At 45.8% G+C, this 19,593-nt stretch overlaps 1 protein-coding gene across 1 annotated transcript in view; it reads left to right on the top strand.

The window, feature by feature from the left end:
• phactr4b (phosphatase and actin regulator 4b) overlaps window positions 1–19,593 on the top strand; it is a gene marked incomplete at its 5' end in the record, with an annotated part of 89,178 nt that overhangs the window by 21,263 nt on the left and 48,322 nt on the right. Inside the window, 2 exon segments of the mRNA XM_084308309.1 lie at window positions 17,733–17,863; window positions 18,636–18,876. Of these exon segments, the coding sequence (XP_084164435.1) occupies window positions 17,733–17,863; window positions 18,636–18,876 (372 nt within the window).

Raw genomic sequence — 19,593 nt, 5'->3', positions numbered from 1 at the left:
TAGATTACCTCTGGGGGACACGTGTCTGGGTGACAGGTGTCCCCTGGGGGGTGTGGTACTGAATAATGAAAAAGAATGAAAAAATGAATGCAACTATATTAATCACGATGTTTTTGTTTTCCGAGGGGTATCAGAATTGGAGCAGAATCAAGCGGAAGTAAAGGAGAGCGGAAATTCGAAACATAGGAACCCAGTGTGTTGACAGAGATCGAACGAGAAGAAAAACAGGGAGTAGAAACGGGTGGTATCACACACATGTATCAATTACAATTGTCTCATGTATAAGAGTGTATGAGGAAAGTAAAAAGATACTCGTACAGTGAATGATAGGAACCTCTCAGTAATTTGATTAAAAAGACAGAGTAAAGTACAAGTCCGGTTGATAAATTAACAAGAACTGTTGTCATTGTGTGCTCTGATCTACAGCAGTTCGATTGGACACGCGGAACACCACAAATCAGGTAAGAATAGGAATTTCAACTGAACAAGGGACAGAAGAGAATAGGAAGGGTCCACAGTGCCACTATTGGCTGTCCGAGCAGGAGATAGTCACAAAAGCATAGACACCTACACTTAGATAGGGATTACACAAGCTATTGTTCTGCCTGTTGCCATTGTTACAAGATAAAAGAGACAAGAGAAAAATGGGGCGAAAACGAGACAATCTAAACGCATATAAAAAGATAAAAGACAAAACCGACGCAGGTAAGTCGACCGTAATTGGGTCGATGGAAGAAAGTCCAGTACAAATTATTGCAAATGAACACGACACGACAAGAGGTAACAAATATTATTTGAGAAAAGCAAGTTATGTATCAGAAAGATGGAATGATAGATGGAAGGAAGGGAAACGTTGGCCAGTCGATGGTTCTTTTGATTTGGAGTTAATAGCTAAAATAGGAACACTAATTGAGGCATACACCTATCAGGGTAAAGAGGAGGAAAAAGCAAAGAAAAGGTTGCAAGAGACAACCCTTTTAAAAGCTTATAGACGGGAAGGTGAGAAAAGGGAAAATGAAAGGAAGGCCGTTGCAAATGGCAATGATGCAGACAAACCAGTAGAGGGGGTAGTCCAGGTCACCAGAACTCCCCAGGCCCCTGAGACGACACCTGTCACCGCCCAAAGTGCGGTGCAGTTAGCCTCACCCAACCCAGCCTCCTATCTTATGGTCCAACAGGAAAGAATTGAGGAAGCTTTAGCACCCCCGCCATATGCCAGTGAGAAGGGGGAGCCAATATATCCCATCCTACCTTTATTAGAGATGATAAGCCCTTACCAGTTGACAGATGATCTGGGGAACCTAGAGAAGGGACAAGCAAAGACATCTATTCAGCTGACAGCTAGGCAACCAGATAGGTCAGACTGGAATAGGTCAGACAGAGAGGGTGTGGACGCCTCAAGGCAACCAGATAGGTCAGACTGGAATAGGTCAGACAGAGAGGGTGGGGACGCCTCACGGCAACCAGATAGGTCAGACTGGAATAGGTCAGACAGAGAGGGTGTGGACGCCTCACGGCGACCAGACAGGTCAGCCCAGACTGGGTCAGGCAGAGAATATGCAACCACCCCACGACCAAGGGATAGGACAGAAGAGCAGACAGAGCGAACAAGAGTGATACAAGCAGCTGAGAGAAAGAATAAGGAAGGCTATGAGGCAATGTTAAAAGAGAAAGAGTGGGAAAAGAAAGAGTGGGAAAGGGTGAAGAAGGCCCACGGTCAGCCTCAGAGAGAGTATAACCCCCAGAGAGACTACCAGAGAGAGCCTGTCCACCAGCTGGAGCACCCCCAAAGCTCCCCAACTCCTACGCCCCGTACTATGTATCGAGAGCCCATTTCCCCCCAGCAGTTTACCTCCCCCCAACCCCAGGCCCACAAGGGGGTAGCACCTGACAGTCACAAGATTGGTCTCACAATACCACCACTTGTGACTATAGATGCAGTAGGTGAGGAGCTGGAGACTATCGACATCGTACTTGGGGTACAGATAACACGGATAAAGGATGATCTGACGGAGATAGAGCAGGGGCTCATGGCTTTGGACCAAGATCAAACGGTCCTAGCAGGACAAAGACCCGACCCTAAGGCCATGGAAGCGGAGGGGGAGGAATATCATACGTTCATGAGGACGCGGGCTGGCATTGAGGGAAAGCAAAAGGACCTGAAAGACAAAAAAGGAGAGAAGCAAGAGGCCCTTTTGCAGATACAAGAGCGTGTAAGGGAGAGAAGACAGACAAGATCACAGACGAGAAACATGCAAGCCCCTATCCGCATGGCTCCTATAATAATAAGAGGACAGGACCTGGAATATCACCCCCTGAAGGTGTCGGACATGACACAGGTGACTGAGAAATTGCCGCCCCTCGAGAATGGGGCCAATCCTTGGATTGCCAAACTGGAGGAGGTGATGGTTGGCACAGAAATGGCAATGGGGGATGTCAAGAAGATATTGACAACCATGATGGGAAAAGACGGCATGGAAAGGATACTGGAGACGGCTCGCCTGCATGGCCATGTGGGGACTGGAGCGCATGATGCGGACCTGTTCCTAGCGTACAGGGGAGTAACGTGGGCGGCCCTACGAGAAGCCTATCCAATGAGACTGCACGCAGACCAAATTCCGATTGGTACTTTGGAGACAACAGGGCACCCCAGGCAATACGTACAACAAGCCTACTCCACGTGGAAGAACACAACTGGTCGGGAGGCGGGACTTGACCCTATGCATGAAGCCCAGTTAAGAACCAAGATTGAAAACGGCCTCCCCATAGAGGTAAGACAGAAATTGGCCGAGGTGGTGTCATTGTCAAAGATGGCGCTGGAATTATATATAGATCAAATAGAGCATTACGTTGAACTGTATCGGAAGAAAGAGCAAAGAGCAAAGGAGAAGGATGCATAGCAACAACGTAAGATCATGTACCAACAGCCAACCGAGGTAGTAAAGGTAGTGGAATACCTTCAAGCCTTAGTCCAGGCCCCACAACCAAGAGATGGGACAGGCTATGAAGGGGAACCACAGGGACAGAGACGGGCTCAAGTGGGAACACAAGGGGGTTATGCGCCGGACCAACAACAGAGGCCGAGAGAGTGGCAACCACGACCGAAAGGAGGAGGCAGACCCCGGAATCCGAATGGACTCCCGGCGCGGGTGGTGGTGTGTTGGACGTGTGGGGTGACTGGTCATATCTCACGGAACTGTAGACAGGCTTGTCAACCCGGAGAGGGAGACCAGGAAAGAACTTGGCAAGGCCAAGGTCAACCCCGAGTCCAAGACCGAAATGAGAACAATGGCCCGGTAAATCCAGCAAGAGGGCCAAATGAACCACTATGAAGAGGCCCAGAGAGTCCAATGGGGAGGTGTCAGCTGTCAGTGTCGTCTTTAAGGGAGGAGCCTATTGTGTGCGTAACGGTGAATGACAAATCTGTCGAGATGATGGCAGACACCGGCGCGGCTTACACGGTAGTACAACCCCAAGACGCGACGCACCTAACCTTGTCCGGTCGATATGTACGGACAATTGGATTTGAGGGAATAAACCAGCTGACGGCTGTTACCGAACCTGTGACTCTGAGATATCAAGGCAGGGAAGCGACTCTCCCTGTGCTGGTCTCGGAGAGCACACCTATTAACTTGCTCGGCCGAGATGGGCTGGGGTTACTGGGGATGGACATTAAATGTACTGCGGAGGGTTGCGTGATAGCCGAACGAGAAGACCAGTACTATCAGATGGTACAACGAATTGACAGTCAACCACCAGAGATCTATTGTCTAGGGGGATTGGACCAAGAGCTACTTGGCCCCGCCTTACAATGGGAGAAATTTATCACTGCCAATATGCCTGAAGCAAGGGATCCAAAGACCCCCTATCACTGCACTCTGCAGTATCATAGAGATGCAAACTCGTCACAGACTAAGGAGTGGCTGAGGGTGCAACCTGACAAAGTACAGCTGAATGCTACCAATATCATATTGGGGCCACAGGGAGCAGCGTTACGTATTGCACGGAGTGACTATCTGCGTAAAGAGCACGGCATAATGGATAGTGTTCCCCATGTGACTTTGAAGGTAATCAGCTCATGTGATCAACAACACATAGGCGAAATGATGAAAAAAGCTGAAGGGATAGAATTTGAACAGATGAAAGAAAACAAACGGATCTGGATGAGCCCTGATAAAAGGTTTATTAAGATCATGGTTCAAGGCACAGGGATGGGTCATCCCCAAACTGTGCAATTATCCCAAGAGACACTGGGAGAACTCCCTAATGCATCAAGCCTCCAAGAGGACATGATGGAGGCGGTGCCTGAGACGCTGTGGGCAAAGAACAGCACTGACATTGGACTAATCAAGTCCGCTCAACCTGTGAAGGTGGAGCTTAGACCTGGGGCCACCCTGCCTTGGAAGAAACAGTATCCATTGAAGGAGAAAGCAGTGGCTGGAATCGAGCCACAAATTAAAGGACTTTTAGCTGCAGGAGTCTTACGGAAAACAACTGATCCCCGGAGCAACACGCCGTTGCTACCCGTGGAGAAGCCGGATACCTCTTACCGGCTGGTGCACGATCTAAGAGCTATCAACGAGGTGTTACTTGACTATCCATCCGATGTCCCCGACCCCCATGTGCTATTGACATTTATCCCGTCGAAAGCCAAGTACTATACAGTTATAGATTTGTGTAGTGCATATTTTAGTGTGCCCTTGAGCGAGGAGTGCCAGCATTTTTTTGGGTTTACTTATAAGGATGAATATTATGAGTATACTAGGATCCCGCAGGGACTAAAACATTCGCCACACATATTCAACAAAATCCTAAGGGAGGATTTAGAGGGGTTGGATAAAGTCATGACCTCTAGGGTCATTCAGTACATGGATGATCTGATACTGTGCGCGGACGATCAGGAAACATGTCATCGCGATTCCGTGATATTGTTGCAACTGTTGGCGGAAAACGGCCATAAAGTGTCGTTGAAAAAGTTGCAATATTGTAAACCTAAAGTGATCTATTTAGGACAAACAATTTCACAGGGCCATCGGGCTATTTCAGAAGAACATTTGGTGGCCATAAGGACGGCACCCAAGCCTGTGACGGTACGACAGCTAATGGGATTTCTGGGTATAATGGGGTACAGCTCTCCGTGGGTCGAGAACTATACGGAAATAGTGAAACCATTGAGAGAGATGCTGAAAGAAACGGGCGTTGATAAACTGAGCAGTAAAGTGGTATGGACCGAAGAGGGCTCACGGGCATTCGAAACAATCAAGTCCCGACTGTTAGAGGCGCCGGCCTTGGCGTTGCCTAACTATACCAAGAAATTCATACTATACGTCTCTTCTTCACCAGATCAGAAGCAGGCGTGTGCGGTGTTGGCCCAGGACACAGGGGTGGGGGCGCGACCACAGCCGATGGCGTACTACTCAATTGCCTACTCGGAAGTAGAGATGGGGATGGCTCCATGCTACCGAGAAATGGCTGGAGTGTATACGATGTACGAAAAAGCCGCAAGTATTACGATGGGATATCCAGTGGATATCATGGTGAGGCATGACTTGAAGAGTCTGTTGGAGTCCGGTAAATATGCACTAACGATGCCTCGCATTAAACACTACTACAGACTTTTGGAACAGGAAGATGTGACGCTGGTCAGGTGTTCCATAACGAACCCGGCAGCTGACATCCCTACGCCTGAAGATGGAGAGCCCCACGACTGTTTAGTCGAAGTCGAGATGTACTCTAAACTCAGAGCAGACTTGCAGGCATTTCCATTTGACAGTCCAGATCTGGAGTTATGGACTGACGGCTCTTGTTATCGTGTTGGCGAGGGACTAAAAGCAGGTTACTCCGTGGTAAGGTCACAGGGCGAAGGATTTGTGGTAGAAAAAGCCGAAGCATTATCACAACCTTGTTCGGCCCAGTTAGCAGAGTTGGTCGCACTGACGGAAGCATGTAACATGGCAGAGGGCAGAACTGTGAATATTCATACAGATAGCAGTTATGCTCACGGTACCGCATTTTTACATGGAACAGTGTGGAAAGGGCGAGGTTTTAAGAAAGCTGACGGAAGCGCCATAAAACATTGTAGTCAGATTAAACGTTTGTTAGAAGCAATTATGAAACCAAAGCGGATTGCGATAATCAATTGTGCTGCCCACCAGTCTGACGAGTCAAAGATATCTCGAGGAAACAGAAGAGCAGACGAAGCTGCCAAGGAAGTGACAGGTGCTGACAGAGCAGGCAAGGTATTGGTTATCACACACGGAGTTGAGTTAGAGGACAAGATAACCTACAAAGATGTTTTGACTTTCCAGGAGGAGGCTAGTCAGGTGGAACGGAACCTCTGGATAACCAGGGGGGCTAGTCAGGATGATTCAGGTTTGTGGCGCGACGCCGGTGGATTTGTGGTGGCTCCTGCTGGCCTGGTCGGACTGCTGATCCACACGGCGCACGACTTTTGCCATGCGCATAAAGGAGAGGTAAGGAGAAAAATCAGAGAATATGGCTTTTGGGCGCCAGATTTGGTCAGTCAAATTGATCATGTGTTACAGAGGTGTGTAATATGTTTGAAAAACAATATACATAAGGGGATTAGTGTGTCACCAGGACATATCCCCACGCCCAATGGCCCAATGCGAGACCTTGTAATTGATTACATTGACATGATTAAGCCCATTAATCAGAAGAGATATATTCTTGTCGTTGTCTGTCGTTTTTCAAGGTGGGTGGAGGCGTGCGCCACCCGGCACAAGGATGCAGCATCTGTGGCTAAGTTCCTATGCCAAGAGGTAATTCCCCGTTTTGGTTTAATGGACAGAATTTCGTCGGACAATGGAAAAGAGTTTGTCGACAAAACTGTGCGTTTAATACTCCAACACTTAGGCATAAAACAGCGATTGGGGGCCGTTTATCATCCGCAGAGCCAGGGGTTGGTGGAACGCATGAACGGGACACTAAAAAACAAATTGGTAAAGATCTGTCAACACACAGGCTTGAATTGGCTAAACGCTCTCCCGTTAGCTTTGATGGCTTGTCGTTCGAGCGAAATTCGCGGTCTGCGTCTGACACCGCACGAAATGATGCTAGGTCGCTGCATGGTAGTACCAGGTTTGCGCGCGACAGGCAAAGGTCCGAGTTTGGACATCCTGGACAACGACATGCGTGAGTACGTAAAATACATGTCAAAGATACACAAAAGTATTCTGGTTCATGTCTCCAGTAGACAGGAGCATGAAACCGGGGAGGAGGTGAATAGGCAGACTACACCTCAAATCATACCAGGCGACTACGTTTATGTCAAAGTATTTAGACGCAAGTGGTTTGGCGCGAGACGAGAAGGGCCATACAAAGTCGTTCGAGCCACCGAGAGGGCTTTACAAGTTGAAGGATCGCCTATGTGGTTTCACGTTACTCATTGTGTAAAAGCAACCAATACGGACCAAGAATGGGAACCTGAACCACAAGACCTTGACGGTAAAACCGGGGCGTCGCAACCGTTACACGAAGGCGAAGTGAAGGCGGCGCTAACCCCAAACGATGGGGAAGACCCGGATGATTATGGCGAGCCAGACCGAGGGGGCCACGATTGGCCACCAGTAGAAGATGAAGGTTTTTTACAGGAACCAGACAGAGGAGAAGATTATGAATTGGAACATAATAATTTCTCCTCTGTGGACTTGGAGAAGGTACCAGAAGAGCCAGAGGAACCAGTGCTTAGCACAAGCCCGGAACAAGATACTCGACCAAAACGAGTCATCCAGAAGCCTAAACGGTATACATAGGCAAAGGAAGGGATAGTGTAACTGATAGGCCTTGGAGAGGGCGTGTACATATTAATTTTTCATTTTTCATTAGCTAAGCTCTCTCCTTTTTTAGAAATGTTTAGATAGTAAATGCAATGTAAGGTCTTTTCTTTCAGAGTGAATTGCACAAAACAGACACATTTGGATAAAAAACACAAAGTATAGTCTAAACCTGGTAATTGGTACGATCATCTTTTTGTATAAAGGGACGGACCTAGACTGAAGTGAAATTGATATAACTGATACATTGTATATAACCTGCAAATGAGTGGAAATTGTTAAACGGTGTGAGTGAATAGAGAACTGTGTAAATAAAAATGGGTCCATAGTCGGTCAGTGGAGGAGGGAGTAATGTGGGTGTTGAAAGCAAATGATACTAACAAATATGGAAAATGAGTCAGAAGGATTCTGGAAAGGTTTGGCTCTGAGGTAATTAGGTTAAACAGTAAGGTTAAGGTAATTGTAAACAGTTTGTTTGAGAAATTACTAACATGTATCTTGGGGATCATTAATCCCCAAACCGGGGAAACTGTGGTAGATTTCCATTCAAACTATTTATTGTACTGTACACCTTGGATCTCAGAATGGCAGAAACACCGACAGGTAAAATGCATTCACTATTCTTCCTGGCTTCTCTGCCTCTATCAACAAAAGAAACGAGACGCATCGCTGATTTGAAGCAGCTGCGTGGCTCAAGACTCCTAAAAAGGGTGTTGAAACAGGCAGCTGCTGATTGAGTGAGAGATAGTCTCGTTTGAACTTCCTGGGAAAGTTAATAAACTGGGTGATTTTACAACCCAGTGCTCTAGGCAAATGGTCCAAACAAAGAAACTGCCTTGAGAGACGCCAGACAGTCTCTTCTGAACAAAGGATCAGTTGATCAAAGCACTCTGGACTTTGAATCCACATCGTGACCTAATTCAGTGCAAAACGTCACGGTAGGGAGTTAGCCAATGAGAGCTGAGAATAAGTGTTCTCCAATAGGAACGCTCGAGGAGAGTTTTGGAAACGCCCGCTTGCCGTAAAATGAGAGGCGGAGCCTAAATTGGATATAACCAAAAACTCCTCGCCAGGAGGGACAGGACCAACCCAAAGACCCAGGAAGCAACAAGAAACAAACACACCCTTTTTCTCCACTAGAACCCAGCGAGGAGAAGAGATCGACGCAGGAGATCGAGACGCGAGAATGTTTATAGACAAGCTTTTTTATTGAGAATTTAGTCTGAATTTCTACGATCATCCGGCATATTGGATGCTTCTCGTAGGTTCATTGCACATACATGATTTCTTTTGTAACATCTGATTGAAATCCATTTTCATTAAAACGGGTTCTTTTCAAACTGCTCAGATCTCGCTTCATTTCAAACGGCAGCGCCGTATTTTCTCTCTGGGTAGGCAGTAACCAGGTTAAAAACAGTGGTTATCTCCCTTTGGCAAAGAGTGGATTCCAAGAGCTTGTAAAAAGGTTTAAATCACAACGCAGAGTAGTATCGGTAGGGAATTTAAGCTGGGGATCCACTTCATACACACACAAACACATACACACAAGCAAATACACACACACAAACACATACACACAAGCACATACACACACAAGCACACACATACACACAAGCACATACACACAAACACATACACACAAGCACATACACACACAAGCACATACACACACAAGCACACACATACACACACACAAGCACATACACACACACACACACGAGCACATACACACACACAAAAGCACATACACAGTCACAGTGGCTGACTATCTCTCTTTCTCTCGGTCTCTCTCCATCCCTCTCTAGTCTATATCTCTCTGTCCCTCTCTCACTGTCTTTCTCTCTCTCCCCGTCTCTCTCTCTATCTCTCTGTCCCTCTCTCTCTGTCTTTCTCTCTTTATCTCTCCCCGTCTCTCTATCTCTCTGTCCCTCTCTCTCTGTCTTTCTCTCTCTCCCCGTCTCAATTCAATTCAATTCAAATAGGCTTTATTGGCATGAAATATTAACATACTTATTGCCAAAGCAAGTTCAACATACAAATAATAACATATATATTAAGCAATAAAATACCATAATATTAGTAATAACAGTAAAGACAATCAACAGAAACATATTCATTTACAAAATAGTCATTCAATCGGGTAGTCTCTCTCTCTCTTTCCCTGTCTCTCTGAGCACATGAGCACACACACAAGCACATACACACACACAAGTACATACACAAGCACATACACACACACACAAGCACAGACACACACGAGCACATTCACACACACACACACACACAAGCACACATACACACGAGCACATACACAGTCACAAGCGGCTGACTTTGACTCGTGAGTTCTACTTCTCCCTCTGTCCCTGGATCCACTCTCTTTTATATTTCACATCTTTATCTGCACCCCCCACTATCTCTCCCAGTCTGTTTCTCTCTCTCTCTTTCTCTTTCTCTCTCTCTCCCTCAGTCTCCCTCTCCCTCAGTCTCTCTCTCCCTCAGTCTCATATTTCTCTCTGTCTTTCCTCCCCCTCTCTTCCTATCTCTCTCTCCATCTATCCCTCCCTCAGTCTATCTCCCCATCTCTCTCTCAGTCTCTCTCGATCTCTCTCTCTCAGTGTCTCTCTCCATCTCCCTGTCTCTCGATTTCTCTCTGTGTCTCTCAGTGTCTTTATCAGTGTCTCTCAGTCTCTCCATCTCTCTCAGTCTCTCTCTCAGTGTGGTCTCTCAGTCTCTCTCTCTCCATCTCTCCATTTATCTCTCAGTCTCTATCACTCTGTCTCTCAGTCTCTCTCCATCTCTCTCTCAGTGTGTCTCTCTCAGTCTCTCTCTCTCCATTTCTCACTCTCAATATCTCTGTCTCTCTCAGTCTCTCAATCTATCTCTCAGCCTATTTCTCAGTCTCTTGATCTCTCTCAGCCTCTCTGTTTCTCTCTCTCTCAGTCTCTCTCAGTATCTCTCCATCTCTCTCAGTCTCTCTCTCACATCTCTCTCAGTCTCTCTCTCAGTCTCTTTCTCGTAATCTCTCTCTCTCTCTCTCTCTCTCTCTCTCTCTCTCTCTCTCTCTCTCTCTCTCTCTCTCTCTCTCTCTCAATCTCTCTCTTGATCTCTCTCTCAGTATCTATCCACCCTCTTCTGCTCTTCCTCCTTTTTTCGACCTATTTCCCCATAGCCTGTGTGACACTACAGTGATAGAACACATCTGTAAATAAATAACCCTGGACCTAAAACATCAGCTGTGGTGGTAGTGGTGCTGGTGGTGGTGCTGGCGGTACTGGTGGTAGGGCTGGGCGATATGACGATATTATATAAATATCGGGTACAGTTCATTAACGATACACTTTTTCAACGTATCGTGGATATCGTGATGTTTTGCCCAAGAGGATTGTGTCGCGTCAATCTGGTCCACACGTTACTCGTTCATATCTCAGCCCGTGCTGAGATATGCCCATTCTGCAGTCTGTTAATAAAGTTTTCAATCAGACAGATGTATGGAAAGGCTTTTATTATAACATTCGTTGCAGTAAAATCATTATGCCTTGTTTAGTCATCCTGCACTGGTCTCCCACTCGTCGGCCGCGGGGAGCTAATGTTAGTAGCTTTGTTGTTGTCAGCACTCGTCAAAATCAATGGAGGACATTCAGGAAGTCAAAAACAAATAGCGCTTGCCGATTGGTGCTAAGAACAGCAGGGCGGGTGCAAGCGGTGTGACGTAATTGGCAGACTCGACTGTCAATCAAAATTATTCTGTTTTCCGTCAGAATGAATTAATGAAAACTTTATTAACAGATTGCAGAATGGGTACAATACAGTACAGGAGGATGAAGACCAGAAAAGACTTTCGGCTTTTTTACATAAGGGTCCTCCATTTTCAATTCATCAAAACAGAGACATACAAATATACAGTAGTTTCATAAAAATGCTAAAATGCTATTGATTGATTGATTGATTGATTGATTGATTTAAAACTGTATTAACATATTGCAGAATGGGTACAGTACAGCTCAATACATACAATTGTTAAGGGGATGCAGACCAGAGAAAGACTTTCGTCTTGTTTACATCAGGGTCCCCCATTTTCAATTCATCATATTTCATATCTAAATCATATAATATCTCATTGCTAAATATATGCAATATATAATAATGTTAGCTTGCAAACTCAAATACTGTCTTGGTAAGCCTCATAATGAATTGTTTGGGGTAAAAAAGAAAAACATCGTGATGTGTATCGTGTATCGCCGAAAGGTCAGAAAATATTGTGATATCATATTTAGGCCATATCGCCCAGCCCTAACTGGTGGTACTGGTGGTACTAGTGGTACTGGTGCTGGTAATACCTACAGAAGCTTACTCTTGTTTATCTTTGAGTCTGCTCCCCAGATAATGTTCCCTCAGTCTTAAGTCGTTTTGTGGAGCTCCAGAGTGGCGAAGTGAAGTGGCACACAACCGCTTCAATCCCACGACTGAAACGGCATAATGTGATGAGGTTTTCTGCTCCTTCAATAATGGAATGAGCTCATTATGTAATCAGGGTGTCAAAAAGTCTTAAAAGTGGGTGACAGTGGCTCAGGAGGTAAAGAGGTCGTCTGGTAATCAGAAGGTTCCCGGTTTGGTTCCCGCTCCTCCCAGGCAGTGTGTTTAAGGGGCTGTCCACACGAACGCTGGGTTTAATGTAACCGTGATTGTATGTGCGCAGTTGCACTGTTCGCCCACACACAACCGGGGTTTTGCTACACTACAACCGCGGTCTTTGAAAACCGGAGTCCAGGGTGAAGTTTTGCGTGCATCCCCGGTTGCAGTGGTTGCGTGTGGGCATAGAAACCGAGGTTATTTCCAGTGTTTACAGCAGAGCTGTCCCAAGTAGCGTTATATAAAAATGATTGTAACAAACTTTTGTTCGAAACGTATCGTCTGTGTTGAAGAGTGTTGTGATCGACTGATGTCTGTTGTCGCATTCCTGACCTGACCAGAGTAAACCTGTAGCTGCGGCTAAACTAAGCTCACATGTTGTCAAGTTATTGTTATAAGAAACCCAGTCCAAACTACAACAGTCTGCATCCCCTTAACAATTGTTTGTATTGAGCCGTATTGTATTGTACCCATTCTGCAATCTGTTAAATAAAGTTTTCATCCATTTCTACTAGCGTTAACGTTAATAGCCTCGATGCTAACTATATACATGGAGTAGGGATGCCCCGATCGATCGGCCAGCGATCGGTATCGGCCGATATTCAGTATAAATATGAGATCGGTGAATTCCGATAATGCTTTATTTTCACCGATCGTGAAAACCGATCGAAAAACATGATCCAATTCTTAGCGGAGATCTCACTCGCTGACTTCTGTCTCAGACACACAGAGCTGCAGCGCACTGCTCCTCCCTCCTCCTCCTTCTGCCCCTCCCTTACCCGTGTCAACAAACAGAGGCTCCTATTGCCTAGTGCATGCGACCGTGAGCTAACGTTAGCTACCTAGCTATCGTTACTGTTTAAACTATTCACTTTTAGTTTAATACATGAGGCATTGTCTAACGATATCTAGCCAGCTAGCTACTGATAGCTCCTGATATCAACAAATGCTCCAGCAATAGTCTAGTAGTGCATGATACCTCCGTTAGCTCACGTTAGCTCACTGTTCAATACGAAATGTCCCATTAAACTAAATAGATCACTGAGGTGTTGTCTTAACGTTATCTAGCCGGCTAGCAGTAGCTACAGATAGCCCCTGATATTAATGTCTTATAACATTGATTCGATGCGTATTCGAGCCCCGGCTTGCATCGCAGTCACGAAAGGGGCTAGCTGAGGGAGTAGGGTATATCTGCAGAGCCGCAGATATACCCTGCTGAGGGCATGCTGAATGTGATTTGACCAAAGCAGAGTATACACACAGACAGTGGAGATAGCGAGCATTTTGACTTGTTGCGTGGTGGCGATGTCTCGCAGATAATACAACTACAAGTATAATTATATAATATATATATTAAAATAAAAGTATATACCGTACTTTTCGCACTATAAGCCGCACCTGACTATAAGCCGCAGCAGCTAAATTGAATGATGTGTACATATATAAGCCGCAGGTGTTTTAATGTTTAATTACCATATGTAATTAGCATTGGGACACAATACTGTCGGACAAATAACAAGAATTAACTCATTTACAAGTTGTATTAAGTTTAGCAAATAAGGGAACAGATAAATAACATTTCAATGCAGTCAAAAAAGCAATATTTAGATGTTTACATTTTCGGGTTTGGTTACGTCGAGTCACATATAAGCCGCACCGTTATATAAGCCGTAGGGTCGAAAAATTGGGGAAAAAGCCGCAGCTTATAGTCCGAAAAGTACGGTATATATTTTTTAAAAAATAAAACCAAAAACGATCGGTATCGGCCGATATGGCTCAAGACGATCGGTGATCGGTATCGGTGGCAAAAAACGTGATCGGGGCATCCCTAACATGGAGAATGCCATTCACATTAGCATGTAGCTAACAACACCGGAGATCTTTTTGTGAGAGTAAACTATCCGCTCTTGGTGGTCAATTGTGTTGATGTTGGTTTTGTTTCATCAACAAATGAGAGGCAGAACACACAGTGAATGTATCCATTTTTGTTTATTGCACTTTTATTGCACTTTGTTCTCTTGCTGAAAAATAAATGCTACGTTGGCTAAATGGCTGTGAGCAAGGAGGGATGTTTATGTTCCAGGCTTCAGGTCAGTTTCTGGTATTAACCCTAAACCAGGGTTAGAAATTAAAAAGAAATTTCAAGGGCTTTTTTTGCCCCCCTTAATTGATTTTCGGGGGCTTTTTTTGTATTTCGGGGGCACAACATTTTTATAATGAAAATTAACATAAAGATTATAAAACATTGTTGACACTTTTTTTACAGTCTTCGTCCCTATGTTTGATAACGTAATGTTAATGTCTCCATATATAGGGCTCTACGCTAACCTTTTTCCCAAGGAGCACATGTGCTCCTAAATAAAATGTTAATAAATAAAATCTAAATACAAATTTAGGAGCACACAAAGAAATTTAGGAGCACAGTGACAATTGTTCAAGTAACACACACACACACACACACACACGATGTGTGACATGGCTTGGTTTCATGTTTTGAGGTACCTTCAATTATCTGTAAATAATACATACTCTATCTAAATAGATTAAATATGATTGTCCCTGAGGGCAAGTTGTGTTGTAAAATCATCCCGAAGACAGCACTGGAACGTTTGTGAGTATAGGCTCTGGCCAGATCTATCAATGAAATACGTTGCGCGCTCAGCGCTGTGGAATGAAGGAAATGCGCATCGGGATCGGATTTGGATGTTATTCTTTGAAGTTGTGTTACAAATGGAACGGTCTTTCCCCGCCGAACACAAGTTACTTAACGTTACACAGGTCACGCTATGCAGATGCTTAGCTTGCTAACGTTAAGATAGCAGTGTAACTTTATGCATGCTTGATGAGAGCAGAGCTCTCCGTCTGTCTGTGTTCGCACCGCTCAAGCACCCTGTAACACGCAGCGGGCCCCGCTTCCCTCCCTCCTTGCAACAAGCATTCCACCCAAAAACTGAATTTCAGTCCAGTTTCTGAACTATTAACAGCGGAGCTGTTTTGTAATCTTCACTCGTCTCGCACACTGCAAGTAAATGGTTTTTCCGGTTCACACACACACATATTATTAGGGGCAAATACGAGGGAAATGCTCGCACTGTAGAGCATATAATTATATTTTCGAGGGCATTTGGTAAATTTTCGAGGGCATTTTGCCCCAAGCCCCCGTTAATTTCTAACCCTGCCCTAAACCCTTCTGGTTGGTTGAAATGGCCTTCATGTTTGAACTATATCGCCACCTACTGCTTTGTCATTGTACTACATGTATATACGTCACTCGGTGCGGAGTTTAAACCACGTTGTGTAGACAGTTTTTTTTTGTTGAATACATTTTTAAAAAGAAAACGGTGTCAAAAATACCCGTGATCGTGTGGACTGGGCCTAAGTGTCCTTGAGAAAGACACTTGCTCCTGATGAGCAGGTTGCGTGTATATTTTCCCTAACGGAGTTGCACTTCCGCGTTCGGTTTGCGCGATCTGATTGGCCACTGACTACGCTCTCTCTACGCCCAAACAGCGCGTTACGCTAGTTCTGCTAACAGCCTGCAGCCAGCATTATCCAATTCATATCAATCGAAATAACGTATTGTTTTCATCTCTCTATATTAACGTGATTCCATCAACACAACATAAATGTTCAAAACACGACAAGACAGTTTGCATCACTTCCCACGGTTCTCGGCACTTATTCTACCGGTAGTGCGGTAGTTGTTGCCACGGTATTGGGTCTTTGGGTGAATACTTCATTGGCGGGGAAGAAGAACACTGATAGCGGTGTGTGGACCATCCTGCGAGCCCCAGGCCACCGCCCCGCGAGCCCCAGACCACCGCCCCGCGAGCCCCAGACCACCGCCCGCCAGCCCCAGACCACCGCCCGCCAGCCCCAGACCACCGCCCGCCAGCCCCAGACCACGTTGATGGAATCACGTTAATATAGAGAGATGAAAACAATACGTTATTTCGATTGATATGAATTGGATAATGCCGAGAACCGTGGCAAGTGATGCAAACTGTCTTGTCGTGTTTTGAACATTTATGTTGTGTTGATGGAATCACGTTAATATAGAGAGATGAAAACAATACGTTATTTCGATTGATATGAATTGGATAATGCTGGCTGCAGGCTGTTAGAGGTTAGAGGCAGAACTAGCGTAACGCGCTGTTTGGGCGTAGAGAGAGCGTAGTCAGTGGCCAATCAGATCGCGCAAACCGAATGCAGAAGTGCAACTCCGTTAGGGAAAATATACACGCGGGCAGGTCGGCACCTTGCATGGTCGCCTCCGCCGTCGGTGTGTGAATGTGTGAGTGAATGGGTGAATGTGAGGTATAAGTTGTAAAGCGCTTTGGATAAGAGCTGTTTTAAGTCTTACGTTTAAATTGCACAGGTATTAAAAAAAATGTGGGGTGGCAGCCCGGCTATTGGGAGATGGAATTATATTTAATATATTAAATGTTTTTGTATTCAAGTCATTGTTTTTTACAGCGCTACCGGGAGCTTGGTGCGTTTGGTGAGAGCTTGTATGGAACGCGAGATAATTTAAAGTGCAGCAGTGTTTTCTTTGCTAGTATGGTTGTGAAATTGGTATTACATTTAGCTCTAACTGGTATTAAAAAGGTCTTAAAAAGTCTTAACCACAAAAATGGGGCTAGTTTTGCATAACACGCCTGACGATTGCATACCCAAGGTAATGTGTGATTTATTATACTTATTGCACATGCATGAGTCTGGTCTCTTTTGAAAGGAAACATTCAGAATCTTCTTCCACAACAAAGAAGAATCACTCTGCTAATGAAATAGAGTTACAGAGGTTTGTACTCACATTTCTGTTTACTTGTTGCCAGATGCCTGTTTTTGAGTTCCGGCTGAGAGGTAGAAGCTGGAAAACATAACGGTTCCATAGCCTGACGTTTTATAGTCATACAGGTTATAAAAATCCCACGAAAAATGAGTGTTTTACAAAGGTTTTGTAATGCTTAAGTGGTTAAATGTAACTTGTTGAAACCTCTCTCTCTCTCTCCCTCTCTCTCTCTCATTCTCTATCTCTCTCTCTCTCCTTCTGTCTCTCTCTCTCCCTCTATCTGCCTCTCTCTCTTGTATCTCTCTCTTCTCTCTCTCTCCCTCTCTCTCTCTCCCTCTCTCTCTCTCCTGCTGTCTCTCTCTCCCTCTATCTGCTTCTCTCTCTTGTATCTCTCTCTTCTCTCTCTCTCTCTCTCTCCCTCTCTCTCTCTCTCTCTCTCTCTCTCTCTCTCTCTCTCTCTCTCTCTCTCTCTCTCTCTCTCTCTCTCTCTCTCTCCCTCCTGTGTTTTCTCTCAGAGTCAGACAGCCATTTCGTCCCTGACGCGGAGGCGTTGCGGGAGGCGCTGCTGCGCGACACCCTGCGCGAGCCCCTGCCTCCCAAGCAGTCCGTCATGCCTCCCAAGTGGCTGATGAGCTCCACCCCGGAGGCGTGTAGCTTTATGCCAAGCAAGCAGTGCAAAAATTTACCGTAGTGGCGTGCAGTAATGCGCCTTTCATTTTCCGCCGCCCAGCGCCCAGGTCGCGCGGAAATAGGCAGTCTATTGCCATTCTCTTTGACAAACTCTAACCTTAACCAGCTCCTTAACAGCGCCTAAACTTAACCGTTCTAACCTTAACCAACTCCGAAACAATGCCTAACCTTAACCTTAACCTTAACCATGCCTAACCTTAACCATAGAAATTATATTGCCATTCTCTTTGACAAACTCTAACCTTAACCAGCTCCTTAACAGCGCCTAAACTTAACCGTTCTAACCTTAACCAACTCCGAAACAATGCCTAACCTTAACCTTAACCTTAACCATGCCTAACCTTAACCGGCGAAAGAATACACGTTAAAAAAAAATCACGTTAAAAAATATTTTCGATGGGATTCGAACTCGCCAGCAAACGAGCCATAGGATCCACAGCCATGTGGCCTTGCCAATTGAGCTATTTCTAGATACCAAATAAGGGGCGGTGACTTATATATATTGAGCTCCGCTCGTGTCGAACCAAGGCGGGATCTCATGCGCATGCGCGGGCACCTCGCGCGAGCACGCCGGCGCACGCACGCACCTGAGCGAGCACGCCGCCGCCGGTGCACGCACGGTAGCATTTGTCTGAAAAGAAGGGCGCTTTACCGCACTGGCGTGCGGTGACGAATGCGGAAGCATTTTTGCACTGCTTGCTTGGCATTAAGGAAAACGCACCCCGGAGCCCGGCAGCGAGGGTTCGCCCCGCACCCCGTCCAACCACCCCGCGGTCCACTACTCCTCCTCCTCCCCATCCCCCTCGGCGGTGGGGGGGGGCAAGCACGCCAGGACCGTCTCCTCCTCCGCGGGCGGCGCCAACAACCCCAAGTCCTCGGCGTCCCTCGTCCCGGTCTCCTCCGCCCCGCAGGCCGCTAAGCAGCCGCCCCCGCCGCCGCCCAAGCCGCTGAACAGGGGCAACATGTTGGGTGAGTGTGGAGCGGTAGGAGCTACGCACGCTGCTGTTAGTCTAGTCTAGTCTCCACACATATCATCCATGGCTGAAACACAAAACCTCCTACAGTATCTGCAGATTTCACTTTGGATGATGAGAAACCTCCTATCTGCACCTATTCAGTCTGTCTGCAAGATTTAATTTTTTTGCAGAGAGCGAGAGAGAGAGAGAGAGAGAGAGAGAGAGAGAGAGAGAGAGAGAGAGAGAGAGAGAGAGAGAGAAGAGCGAGAGAAGAGAGAGGAGAGATAGAAGACAGAGAGAGAGAAGAAAGATAAAAGACAGAGAGAGAGAGAAGAGAGAGAGATATTTCTTCACACTAGTCTAGTCTCCACACATATCGATGGCTGAAGCACAAAACCTCCTATCTGCACATTTTCATATTTTCTGATTTCACTTTGGATGATGAGAAACCTCCTATCTCCACCTATCCAGTCTGTCTGCAAAATATTTTCCAAAAGCCAAAAGCAGTGTATTGTATTGGTTATCCTTAAAAAGAATTGCATTCTGCAAGAAAACAACACCTCCAAAAAAAAGTGACATTTTCAGATGGGAGGTTTTTCGTTTCAGCCATCGTTATGTCAACATGTGTATCTATGCACATCGTCAAAGCGCTGCTCAATTTACATGTAGCAGTTTAGCCAACTAGGACACGCAATTGCACATAGTGTGCATGCAACACAGGCACATGGTA

Source organism: Notolepis coatsorum (genome assembly GCF_963971535.1).
Source record: "Notolepis coatsorum genome assembly, chromosome: 2".
NCBI lineage: Eukaryota > Metazoa > Chordata > Actinopteri > Aulopiformes > Paralepididae > Notolepis > Notolepis coatsorum.
The sequence above is the reverse complement of the archived record's forward strand: the minus strand, read 5'-3'. Positions and strand labels throughout refer to the sequence as shown.